We start from the raw sequence: 12,642 nt of genomic DNA, 5'->3' as shown, positions 1-12,642 counted from the left end.
GGAATAAAGTTGGGTATAAAGAACATTCTACTGTCATTTCTTTGGTCACATTGAATCCATAGTGAACTTGCCCGGGGCTGAAACCCATTGGCAAGACAGACCCTATTTCCAAATAAGGTCTGCATGAGATACTGGGGGTTAAGACTACAAATATCATTTTTGGGGAGATGCAAGTCAACCCATAACACCCATCAAGACCCAGGGGAATGTGTGTTCCTTACCTGACTGCCCCGGTCCTCAGGGGCAGAATTAAATCTTCAGGACTCTCACTTATTTAATACATGCTTCTGTTTGTTAGGGCATTTGACTGTCCATCCTCACTGGGTGGAGCTCCAGATGAAGTCCGGAGCTTCATCTCTTTCCTGTTTTTCGTAAAGCTGAGTAAAGGGTATGGTGAGTGCTCCATAAATGAAGGCCTGTGGAGCAGCTCTCTTTCCCTCAGCTATCATGCAGAGCACTACACTAAACACTTCAGCTATTAATCCTCACCATGACCCTGTGAAGTAGGTATTCATATATTTTAATTCCTATTTTATAGAAGAGAACATTGGGATATGGATAGAGAAAGTAACTTTGTATAGTCAGAATTATTGTCTCTAAACACCTGTAGGGACAACCTGAAGCCATCACATGAAAAGTTTCCTATTTCCCATCTATGCGTTTTTCAAAGTGCACCTGATCTGCTAATTCATCCCCATTCCCTTTATAAAAATAAATCTGGAGCCTCAGCCCTATTGATCCCAGGAACTGTGGTACGTTCCTGTCCACACCCCCGCCTTCCCAAGCGTTTTCCCTCCAGAAGCCCCTCACAAAGCGGAGCCACCATGCCCACGAGAGCGCGCGGGCTACCTTCCCGTGCGCGCCGCGGCCTGGCGCGGCGTGGGGACTCGCGCGTTGATTGGTTGCCCACGGGATCTGCTCCCGCCCCGGCGCGTATTCTGGAGCGGCAATTGGCCGAGTGGCTGTGCGCGCCGAGCCCAGCCCCGCGCGCACCCTCTCTGCAGGCTCCAGCGCGCTGAGGTCGCATGGGGCGCCGCCGGCGGCCGAGGGAGCGTGAGTGCGTTGCGCAGGGCGCTAGGAGGCATTGTCGCCGTAAGTGGAGCAGCAAGCGGCCCGGAATGGGGCCCCACGCTTCGTGCACCGCAAAGTAAATGTAGTCTGAGGCTAAGCCCTGGAGGGGCTGGGGGAGAGAGGGAGAGAAGTGTCCCGGTTTCTGCAGTGTACCCTCCCCTCCCCCAGGTCACCCGGTGGAAAGAGCAACGGTGCATCAGCTGCCGCTTATGCTATGCCAAGGGGCCAGGCGCCGCGCCGGCTCTTGCTTGCACAGTGCGGCGATCCCGGCTGGGTTCGGGGAGTGGGCGCAGTGGTGCCAGAGAAAAGGAATCCCCGGGAAGCGGTCCTGGGAGGGACTCCATCCCCGCGGGAGGCGCCCCAGCTAGGAAAAGGTTTTGTTTATTTCTTTCCTGAGGCAACGCATTCTGGATTTGCTTCCGCTCTGAGGAGCTGCGGAAGCGTACGTCTCCTCCTCTGGGAAGCGCGGAAGTCCCTGGACCTTTGAGATCACCAGCGTTTTCCCCTCTGCCTGCTTTATTCAACCCAATCCCCGCCTTCCCGGCCAGCAGAAGGCAGAGGACGAGGAGCCATTGAGTGCGGGTGCTGGGGGGTGGGTTAGATGGGTGAGGCTAGGCGCGGGGACCCTGGCCGGGCCACGACTCTCAGTCCTGGGAGGCGCAACCCTGAGATGCCTAGATGCCTGTAGCGGAGCGTGCGTGGAGCGCTGCGAACCCCAAGGCTTAAGAACAAGGCGCCAGCCGATCCCTGTGGGCTTCTTTCCTTTGGGTGGAAAAGTGGGTCAACTCTGTTCAGGGCTTTCGGTGCTACTTGGGTCTGATCCAGCCTGTAGCCTTTCACATCCCCACCTGCTCCCCCGCTTGCGTGGCCCAGAGGACCCGCTGGAGCCAGCGGTGGGGGAGCTTGCACACATGGCTCAGAAGGCTCGAGTTGCCCTAAGGAACAGCTGCCAAGCTCTAAAGTTCCCAAGTGACCACACCAGTAACTAAATATAGGAGCAGCTGGTGTGGACGGGGTGTCGCAGCAGCTCCTTTGCACAGATAGATCTCAGACCTCCAAATAAGGTAGAGTTCTCATTGGTGAGGGCAGGAGCCAGGGCAGGGGGATATGGACAGGGTTTAAGCAAAAACTATTCCTCCTGCAGCCCTGTAAGCAGATAATACCAGGTTACAGATACAGGATGCCGGTATTAATAGCTCCCACAAAGCAGGACAACTTTTTTCTGGCATGTACTTTATTATGTCCCAACTTATGTCTGTATCTGTTTAATCACCTATTGGTAATGCTTTATTGTAGGAAGCACTTAACAGTTTGGAAGAACCTGTCTCAAAAGTTATATATCATTCACTTCTCAAAACAACCCAGTGAGGAAGGTGGAATTTCCATTTTACAGATGGGGCTAATTACGACACTTACTTTCCAAACTGGTTGGATTAGGTTGCTGTCATCAAAAAACTCCATAGCTCCTTGCAGAGAACAGAGGTCAGACTTATAGGAGTGCCTTCAAGCCCCCTGCCCCAGTAATCTGGGGACGGACTGGCTCTCTGTGTCCCTCCTTCTCTCATCTCTTTGGGTACCTCTGCTCAGACCCTGTCTCTCTTCCTTTTTCCCAGCTGTGCCATGTGCTTACATGGCAGAAAATACATGTTCCTTGGGCCTGGCGTGGAGGCCCTACTAATATCAGGCTCATTCTTCCTCTTGTCACTGAGTTTTTCTTACCCAGTGGGAGGCTCATCTGGCCCATGTTCTGTCTCTGTACCTTTATTCCCCCAGTGTAGACCTTCTAGAGGATGTTTGTTAGATTTAAACAGTCCTTGGGATCCTGTTGCCAACTCTGGCAAAAGGAAATTGGGATGTATGGAGAAGGATGTGGTGCTGAGACAGCACAGGTTTGAACCCTGTGCGGAAGGGGCTCAAGGATTTGGAGCGCTTACCTTGAAATTTTCTGAGGTTTCCCCTGCAGTCCCTTTGGGACACTCTCTGGCTTTCTTTTACTCCCACCCCTGCCTGGGGGGTTGACCAGATGCCTCAAGGAGCACAGAACTTGGGCCTCTGGGGTTATCTGGGGTTAGTCTGGTTCTGAGAGGGGCTGCCTTGCATGTTGATTGCTCCTACCGGCCAGTGTGCTGTTTCTTTCATGGGATTGCGCAAGGTTGGGCAGCCAGGATGGTGTTAACACACCAATTTTGGTTGACTGAAATTGTTTATATAGACGGAGGGCCCTCACAGCCTTGGGGCAGCCTTTGCATCCTCTGTCACTTATGTGTGAGTTGGACAGTGTTCTCTTTTTCTCAAAAACAGTTTAAAACAAAAGAAAAGGGCAGGGTGGGGGGGAAGAAAAGAAGGGCAGCTTAATTTTTTTCCTCTCTCCCCCTACCTCCTTTCTCTCTGAGCGCCTGTTATATGCTAAATAAATTTTTGCTATTGTTTTGTCAAAGAGGCCCAGTGTTGGGTTGAGGCTGAGAGTTGCAATCAGTGAAGTCAGACAGGTTTGTAAGCTCCCTTTTAGAGATCCACTCCAGACTCCTGTCATCCCAAGTTTGTCCTTCCCTCAGTTCTGGGGTCTGATTACCTCACCTTGGGCCTTATACCACATGTGGCTCTGCCACCCTCCCATCTCACAGCCTTGCCTGTGCCAAAGAGTGACAGGCCTTTGTCATCTGACCTGGGAGAGACACTGTCAGCTGCACTTTGTGAAGGAATCCTTCCTTGTAGAGGGGAGGGGAAGTATTAGGTGAAGGGGGATGTGGTTTCCTAGCCACTTAGCAGGAGCCTCTTGGGGGGTCTAGGGCACATCTGTGTTGTACCCAGAGCATTCTCTGGAATGTAAGAGGCCCCTCCTTCTAGTGACTTGCTCTGACACACAGACTTTACAGGTTGCTCTTGTCCCTGCTTTGATGTCCATTCTGTGACCCATGCTGTAGGCTGTTTGAGCTTGCTACCAGGGGATGAGGTTTCAGTTTGACTACTTTTCATCAGGGGGCTCAATGGCAGAAGGCACCACTGCCCCCACCTGGTGACAGCTAGTAGAATTGCAGGCATGGTGCCTGATTGAAAGTCATCACCCAACCACTGTTAGCACAGACCCTGGGTCATTTGGAGATTTACCTTCCCTTTCTCCTCTGCTGTGAGGCCACGATTGCCTCAGTGATGTTCCCTAGAAAGCTCTCCCTCATCCGAATTCAAGTCAGAGCTATTTCCTGTTTTCCTCTCTTCATTCTTATGCCCTGTATCTAATAACTGCTCAATGTATGTTTATGATTTTTTTATGATAAATATTGGAAATAGGGAAGGGAGGGAGTATGGTAGGAAGAATTCTAGGCTGGGAGTTAGGAAACCTCAGTTTTTTGTTTCCATCTGGCTGATTTACTTCCCCTCTTGGGTCCTCAGTTTTCCCATTCATAAGGGATTAGACTAAGTCACGAAGATTCCAGCAACATTGCTGGGACTTGGTCTTCTGAGCCATGTGGTGAAGTTGTTGGGTCCAGTTTGTCATGGTCCTCACTGTCCAGCCCAGACTGTCCTACCCTGGCCCACCTTATGCAAGTTGCCTACCTGGCATCATTAGGCATTTGAATTTATGACCCTTCTCATTTAGACAGTAATCTTAGAGATTTTCTGTAAGAGTCAATTGACCTATATTTAGGTTTGAAACCCAAATGATCCTCATCATAACCATTGGGAGATACTAACTAAGCATCTGTATTCAGTGTGTTATAAAGTGCAGGGAAAATCAAGAGTATAGATGTGCTTCCTGCCCCAAGCTGCCCATAGGCCAACTGGGGAGACAAATATGTGTATTAAAAGAAAGCTCATGAACAACCCAAGGGACTTATGCTAAGACATTAAGTGCTGCTAAGACTCGCAGGGAGCAGAGAACACTGAGGGCTGGGGCAATGAAGGAAGACTTCCTGGAGGTGGAGAGATGGAAACCCTGTTCATTCTTCAAAGATGAGTTCCACTGAGTTGTTTTTTCAAAGTCACATGGGTACGAAACTGGGATTAGATGCCAGCATCATGTCTGCACATACACTGTTTTATCCCCTTGACTAGCATTTGTTGAGTACCTACGTGTCCTGGGCCCTGGCCTAGACAGGTGTAGATATTTTGTTCAATCCTCGAATGAACTCAGCCAGACAAGTGTTATTAGATCTCCTACTCTGATGAAGAAACTGGGACTCAGAGTAGTAGAATGTTTCCCAAGGCTTCTTAGCTAATAAATGGCTGAGTTGGGCAATAGGCCTATCTTCAAAAAACAGTCTTCCCTTTGCACAGTGTGTCTCAAACCTTCAGTGTCAGGTTGCTTAGTGGGATACACACACATACCGAATTCACCACTGCCTGTCCCCAAGCAGCTGGGTGGGCTTGGCCAGCCCCAGCTCTGCCTTGCCTGCCCCTTGCGTCCAGTGAGCATAGGTAGGCTTTCTCTTGGTATCTGTTAGCAGCTCTGAGCACTACTGTCACCCCCGTTCTCTCTGGCCTTCCCATTCTTCTGCCTTTGACCCTCAAAGTGTGTTTGTCAGAGCTTGAGCTGTCTGTGCAGCTGGGATTGGGATCCAGGGAGGAGGAAGGGCCTGATCGTGGCCTCAAGTTGGCTCTCGCCGGTGGTGCAGGTGACCTCTGTAGTGAGCAGTGGATGTGGAGCCGGGCGGGCCAGATTACTGCTATTTACTCGCTTTGTCCCTGGTCAGGTCATTTAGTTCCTCTGTGTGCCTCGGTTTCCTTCTCTGTAATAAACAGGAGTTGGAGATGTTTCTAGAGTCCTTTATGTCTTTAACACCTCATAATTTTGCTGGTATTCCTCACCCTTCCATAAGCCCCTTTTCCCCCAGTGATCCAGTGTCCCTCCTCTCATTTCCCTCCCTGACCCCGCTTTTCTCTCCTGGTCTTGCAGATAAACTAGGCATCTGGCTGATAATCAGGTCTGCAGGCTAAAACTCCAACTTCCCTTCTGTGCTGATACAGAAGGGAATTCTTAGAGACTATCTACTAGCCAGACTGTGAGCTCTGACCTGGCAGGGCTGTGTTTCACTTACCTTTGTGTCCCCGCTTCTGGGCATGCAGAAGGATGAGATGGCAAAGGTGGGTAAGATGAACAGGGTGCCAGCCAGAGACTGTGGGATGGAGTGACAAGTGCCCCCCCTGCAGTTGGCTATGCCCCACCTCTTCCCCACTGCTCCACCTGTTAAGTGAGTCACAGGCCAGTGCACATCTGAGTTCAGGCCCCAGCCCCATGTTTGGTGAGGTCACACATGTCAATTGTCCTGGTAAACCAGGAGGGCTGGGCTGCCTCCACCCTCTGATGGGCAGATCAGCTGCTCTGAAGGCTGAGCCAGATGTGGCCTGGGCTCTGGGCCACTCAGGAGGAGGTGAGTGGCCTGGGCCCTCCCTGCAGCCTTCCTGCAGCCTGGGTCCCCAGGAGGGTGGATTCAGGGGTGTGGCCCAGGCTAGTGGGCGGGTGCTTCATGGTTCTGTGTCTTCCCCAGGCTCAGGCCCCCCCCTGTGAGCAGCAGACCAGCCTCGTGGCTGGCAGCAGGATACCCACGTCTGCATGCTGAAGAAGATGGGTGAGGCTGTGGCCAGAGTTGCTAGGAAGGTCAATGAGACGGTGGAGAGTGGCTCTGACACACTGGGTGAGTGAGGGCAGGGCTTTTCAAACTGTCCTGTAAGTGGTTTGTGAAATCTGTTTAGAAATGTAATAGTAAGGAAAGATAAAAGAGACCATATTAGACTGTGCTCTTCATCATGAGAAGCGTTACATGGAACTTCCATTGCAGCTGGGTTGAGTTTGTGTATACTGGGTCCCAGTGTAAGACATAGTTCCTGCTCTCACACAGAGATTTGAAAAACACTGAGTGGCAGTTACATCTGCTGGGAGCCTGTCTGCCAGCCCTGGGACTGCTGATGACTCTATGTTTGTGTCCTTGGACCAGGTGCCCAGTAGCCCTGTGCCCCAGGACCTGTACAGGTGCCTCAAGAGTGTGAATTACTGAATCTTCACAACCTCACTGTGGTGGATGGTATCACCAGGCATGACTGGTCTTCAGATGAGGAGGAAATGGAGGGTCGAAGGCAAAGTGGGTTTTTCCAAGGATATCCAGCCAGTGGGTCCCTTTTCATTGTACTGTTTAAACCTGGTCTTTGGCATATGGGGAGGAACTCACAGGCAGTGGGCATGATGTGCCTGTGTGTGTCTGTGTCTGTCTCACAAAGGAACATTTCTGTGGAGGTTACTGCCTGAGCAAAGACCCAGAGACTGGACAGGTAGAGCATCTCTGCAAGCAGTCATTGGTCAGGTGTGTCGGAGGCTCCTGGGGCAGGGGGTGGTAGCCCAGAAAGTAGAGGAACACTCAGCCTTCAAGATAAGCTTGTTTGCCACCTCTTCCAGGAAGCCCTCAGTCCTATTCCATCCAGCCTTTGCTCCCTTTCTCCTCTAGTATCTGTTTAGTTTGTATATACCGGGTCCCAGTCTAAGACATATTTCTTACTCTGAGTCACACAGAGGTTTGAAAAACACTGAGTGTCCCTAGAAGGCAGGGAGCCTGTGGTCCTTGGCCCCCTATCTCCACAAGAGCCAGAGCAGTGTCAGGCACTTTGTAAGCACTTAGAGGTATTTGCTGAACTGAGCTAAAGTGAGAGCAGCATCTCTTCTGTCAGCAAACAAACTTGAAGGTTGTCACTGGTTCGGGAGGGAAGTCTCTGGGGGGAGCCTTCAGCTGGAAGCTGATGGTCATGGGCCCTCAGTGAGGAACCTTGGAATCCTGTGGTGGTCACTGATATAGTTGTACTTACCCTAGCGTTCAAGGCTGTCCACACTAATATGGCCTGGATTTGAATCCCCACTCTGCCACTTACTACCCTGCTACCTTAGCAGGTTGCTTAACCTTTCTGAACCTTGGTTTTGTCATCTATGAAGTGGGGATGGTAACTGTGCCTGTCATCAAGGTAGTTAGTAATAATTGTAATGTCTGTAAGGTGCTTGGCATATAGATAGCTGAATAAATGACAGCTATTATTATTTTTTGTTTTTCCTTCCTGCCTTTTACTATGTTGTTTACGGCTGGATCTGCAATTAGGTGCCTAGGTTGCAAACTACTTGATTAGGGCTGAAGGAGAAAAGACAGCTATTATTTTTAATCTTTTCTCATCTCCCAGGGCTGGAGGTGGGGCCTAAGTCCCTCCCTCCCCGACCATGCACACATCTCCTCCAGCTGTCAGCCAGCCGCCTGTCTTCACATTGATTTCAAGTGGGAAGATGAATGCAAATCAACAAATCTCTGCAGGGTATAACCTGTTTCTACCTTAAAATGTCTCAGTGGCATATGCAGCTCAGTCTAAGTGAGACGTGTGAAGAGGGCAGGGGGCAGGGGCAGCCGATGGCAGAGCGGAGTTCTGACCTTCCGGGGAGGCGCTTAGTGAGGAGGGGTATCACCAGCAGAGGTGGGCCTGTCCGCAGTCAGGAGAGGCTGCTGCAGAGGTGCCGCTGTGGCGTGGGGAGGTGATGAAGGATGCCATCCACAGGTGGAGAGCCAGGAAGGCCATGTCGAGTCTAGGCTTCCATGTTGGGGAGCAGAGAGTGTGACTCAGTTGGCTTTGCAGGCCAGGTGGGGATGTCTGAACTGAAGAGTGGCCGTCCGCCTGGGTGAAGTGTGCCTAGGGTAGGGCGTGCGGGGACCCACTCCTCTGCTCTGCCTGGCCACCTCCCTGCTGGAACGCTGACCGTCTGGCACCTCCCTGCTGGAACGCTGTCTGGCACCAGAGCCTGGGCCCTTTCCCCAACCATGCTTTCCTGGGGTAGGAAGCACCTGGTTTCTGATTACCAAGGTTGTGAGCACAGCAAAGCTCTAGTCAACTTTTGAGAGGAATTAAACACTTTAACCCTGGTGGTCTTGACCACAGCTCACATGGAGGTGAAATTTTAGAGGTAAAAGCGTGAACTTTAAAGTTAGGGCTGACCTGTAGGGGGCCTTTTAACCTCTTCATGCCCAGCGAGGAAGCAAAATGCCAGACCAGGCCACTGTGGTGACATTTGCCAGGGAGGCCCACTCTACACCCAGGGGCAGGGGCTTAGAGGAGGACCTACCCCATCACTCTGACCCTTTGTCAAGTGGAGCTCATCAGGCTCACGCAAACTGAGGGATCTGGGGTCTAAGCAGTCAGCACGGTGTGTGCTGCACGGTGTTGGGGGACTCCCAAGGGTATGTGCAGTAGAGTTCTGGACTTTATCTCACCCGTGTGAGATAAAGACCAGTGATGACTAGGGCTCCATGCTAGGCTGTCAGATGGACCATAGGTGGTCATAAATCAGAGGTGGGAGATGTTGTTGGCTGATGAACTAATCCAGGAAGGCTTTCTGGAGGAATTGGGAACTGAAGTGGGTCTTGAAAGATAGATCAAGTAACTCAGTATGGTTTTCATGTAAAATAGTAAACCATCTGAAGCAGCCTAAAAAACTTGGACCAGAAAATTGCTTTAATGAATTTTGTTATAGCTATATAATGCAAGGAATGTAGCTGTTCACAGTGATGCATAACATTTCATTATATGCTTGAATGAAGACTGGCTGGCAAATTCTCATGTATAATGTGAAGTGAAAAAAACAAGAATCCTGAACTATGTAGACAGTAAGATGCCAGTTACGTTAAGCAGGTCTACACATGGAAAAAACTGGAAGGAAATACACCAACATCTACTATTCTGCCTTTTCTGAGTGTTCTGTAATGAACATGTTACTCTTATAAGTAGAGAAGAGTAGATTTTAGGGAAGGACCACCTGCCACTACAGAAGCCCACTTGCCAGCAACAGGTGAGACTTACGGGGATAGCTCCTCCTCTAAGCCCCTACCCCTGGGTGTGCAGTGGGCCTCCCTGGCTCTCCTCTTCTGCTGGGCTCCCCTCCCTGCCTCCCTGTGTACAGGCCCCAGGGATGCAGGCATGATGGATGGATGGCTGCTCCAAAGCCGCAGGTATCTGGCTGCAGAGTGGGAGATCCCTGAGAGACTGGGCTGGAAGAGCTCAGTTACCTGTCTCAGCTTACTCGGGTGGTGACACAGGTAAGCATCACATGCACTCCCCCAGGTGCTCGTGGGTGCACTCTGGAGACAGGCTTGCTGCTCCCACAACCTGAGCTTTGGTTCCCAGCCCTTGGCGCCCCACTCCAAGCCCCTTCATCCCCTGATGTGTACTGTGTACACACCACCTGGAGGACCCAAATGCCCCAGGAGGGCCAGTCTGGTGGGGGAGGCAGATGCACACTCACATACTTGGGCCCTCACCCTGAGAAGTAGGTTCCTTTCCACCTGGTCCTTAGTCTGCCCCCAAGCTTGAGTTGAAGGTAGATCGATCAAGTAACTCAGTATGGTTTTCATGTAAAACAAACAATGTGTCATGTAAAGTAAAGCAAACAGTGTGAAGCAACCTAAAAATCCTGGACCAGAAAATTGCTTTAGTGAATTTTGTTATAGCTGTGTGATGTCACTTACGCAGCTGTTCACAGTGATGCATAACATTTCATTGTATGCTCGAATGAAGATACATTTTCCGCAAGCCTCTTGCCCCTCCTCAGCATCATCTTCTACACTTTTTGAATGAGTTTTCAAAGAGTCAGGAACTCTGCATCAGACTCCATCTCCTCTCCATCCACCCCGTGTTTCCCCAAGTTGTTCTTTCTCTTTGTAAAAGCCTCATACCCATCTGGGGCTGCTAGGAGCCTCTGTCTGACCATACTCTTCCCTCTGGCCAGTAGACCATCCAGCCAGGCCTCTCTGAATCCCGCTCTTCTCCAGGGGAGAGGCTCTCAAGTCTTGGGGGATCACTTTTAAAAATTGATCCTAATTGAAGAGGAGCAGGATTTGTAAGGCCTGGGAGAGTGTGGAATGGAGGGCAAAGCTGGCTGGCATAGAGGCCCGGGCAAAGATGGGAAGAAGGAAAGCCCAAGGCAAGCTGGGAAGGAAAGAAGCCAGTGTTTATCTGGGGCCGGTGGCGTGTCAGGCTGCTGTGCTGGGCACGGATGTTTGTGTGTGATCTCTTCATTCTTTCTATATAGTCATCTACGTCCTGGCTGAGGACTCCTTAGGGGTCCAAGTCTGCTCTCCCTGTTGACTCTTGCTCACAGTGGATTGTTCCAGGTGGACTTTATGTAATTTTAGGCCCTGCCCTCTCGCTTGGAGCCTTACCTGCTGACCCTGGGTTGAGGGTGTATGTCCTCCAGAGGGCTTGTGTTTGCTTTGGGCAGCTGCCTGAACGTGTGCCAGCCGAGAAACACGTTTTTAGTTAATTTCTAAGCCCTAGTTCCAGTTTCCCTTGGACTTTAAGGGAAGTGAATATTCAGATCCCAGACCTAAGTAAGGGCAGGCCTGATTTCAGAATCTTCAGGGAGATTTTGTTTATTTTTTAAGCCAGTGCCCAGGTAGAGACAGAGCAGCTCTCTAATTACCAAAAAGTGGGTTTTATCCCTAGTTCTCTCACTAAAGGTAGTCCTTCAAAATAAATCCCAGCTTTCTGCAGGGGTCTCAGCTTCAGCTTCCTACCTCTAGCAGGCCCAGAGCTGGGCTTCTGATCCCTCTTGGCCTTTACACCTGACGCCTCTGGTTACCCAGACTGTCACATCAGCCCAGCCAGAAAAGTATCAGAACCTGCCAGCACTCTGTCTTCAAAACTCCTCTCTATTTTTTACTCCAAGGGCTTGTGTTTATTAAATACCAAGCACCATTGTCAGCACTTTACTGGTTTTGACTCATTTAATCCTCACAACAACTTGATGACAGAAGTGATACTAATAACATCCTCATTTTACAGGTGAAGGAACTGGGGCATGGAACTTTTTTTATCCAGCATTTCTAAGTGCTTTGAGCACGGGGGTATTCAGCTTGTCTCTTGCTGTGTTGAAGTAGGAGTTTTGATGTAGGAGTTTTTCCATTTTATAGATGCTGGAGCTAAGACCTGAGGATGGGAGAGACTTGCTGGTGACACAGCTGTTCTGAGGTGGAGCTCAGCTCTATGAACCCTGTGTGCCCTACCGCCCTGTTGAATCTCAGTGTGAGCATGGTGATCCCTGTATGACCTGTATGACTCTTCCCTGCCTTGAATTTTGAGAGCCATTGGTGTATGATTTACAGTCTGGAGCTTCCTTCTCTTGGGTTTTGGGGAGCTGGTCAGGGAGGTGTGTTGTCTGGGTAGGCCTTTGGATGTGTGTGTGTGTGTGTGTGTGTGTGTGTGTGTGTGTGTGTGACAGACAGAAAGAATGAATGAATGAGAACATGGATATGATCCACCCCCAGGGAACTGAGCACCCAGGTTGGGAGCTTTGAGATAATTAAGTCAGGAGACCAAGGCTAGAGAGAAGGCACATGAACCCCCCTCCCTTCCATGCTTATCTGCCCTTGGCCAAGTGTTTTTCTCCTGTACTCACCAGCAGATGGCGCCGTGTCACCAGGTGACAGGTCACTGAACCCACCAGGCCGTTGATGGGTGAATGCCAGGTTCTGACCTGCACTTCCGCTCCCAGCCCAGCTCCAGTCCTATATTTACATCCTCAGCTGATTGCACAGGGATCTGGTTTTGCAGCCTCTT

At 50.6% G+C, this 12,642-nt stretch overlaps 1 protein-coding gene across 2 annotated transcripts in view; it reads left to right on the top strand.

The window, feature by feature from the left end:
- Positions 1-954: 954 nt before the first annotated feature.
- LRRC20 (leucine rich repeat containing 20) overlaps positions 955-12,642 on the top strand; it is an 82,897-nt gene continuing 71,209 nt past the window's right edge. Inside the window, exons 1-2 of one of the 2 annotated variants that reach the window (XM_057505938.1) lie at positions 955-1,096; positions 6,564-6,704. In XM_057505938.1, coding sequence (XP_057361921.1) covers positions 6,623-6,704 — 82 coding nt within the window. In that variant the 5' untranslated portion in view covers positions 955-1,096; positions 6,564-6,622. Of the gene's footprint in view, positions 1,097-6,557; positions 6,705-12,642 lie in introns of both variants that reach the window. The other variant, XM_036928727.2, reaches the window with a different exon arrangement.

This window comes from Manis pentadactyla, chromosome 8 (assembly GCF_030020395.1).
Source record: "Manis pentadactyla isolate mManPen7 chromosome 8, mManPen7.hap1, whole genome shotgun sequence".
In the NCBI taxonomy this organism is placed as follows: Eukaryota; Metazoa; Chordata; class Mammalia; order Pholidota; family Manidae; genus Manis; species Manis pentadactyla.
The sequence above is the reverse complement of the archived record's forward strand: the minus strand, read 5'-3'. Positions and strand labels throughout refer to the sequence as shown.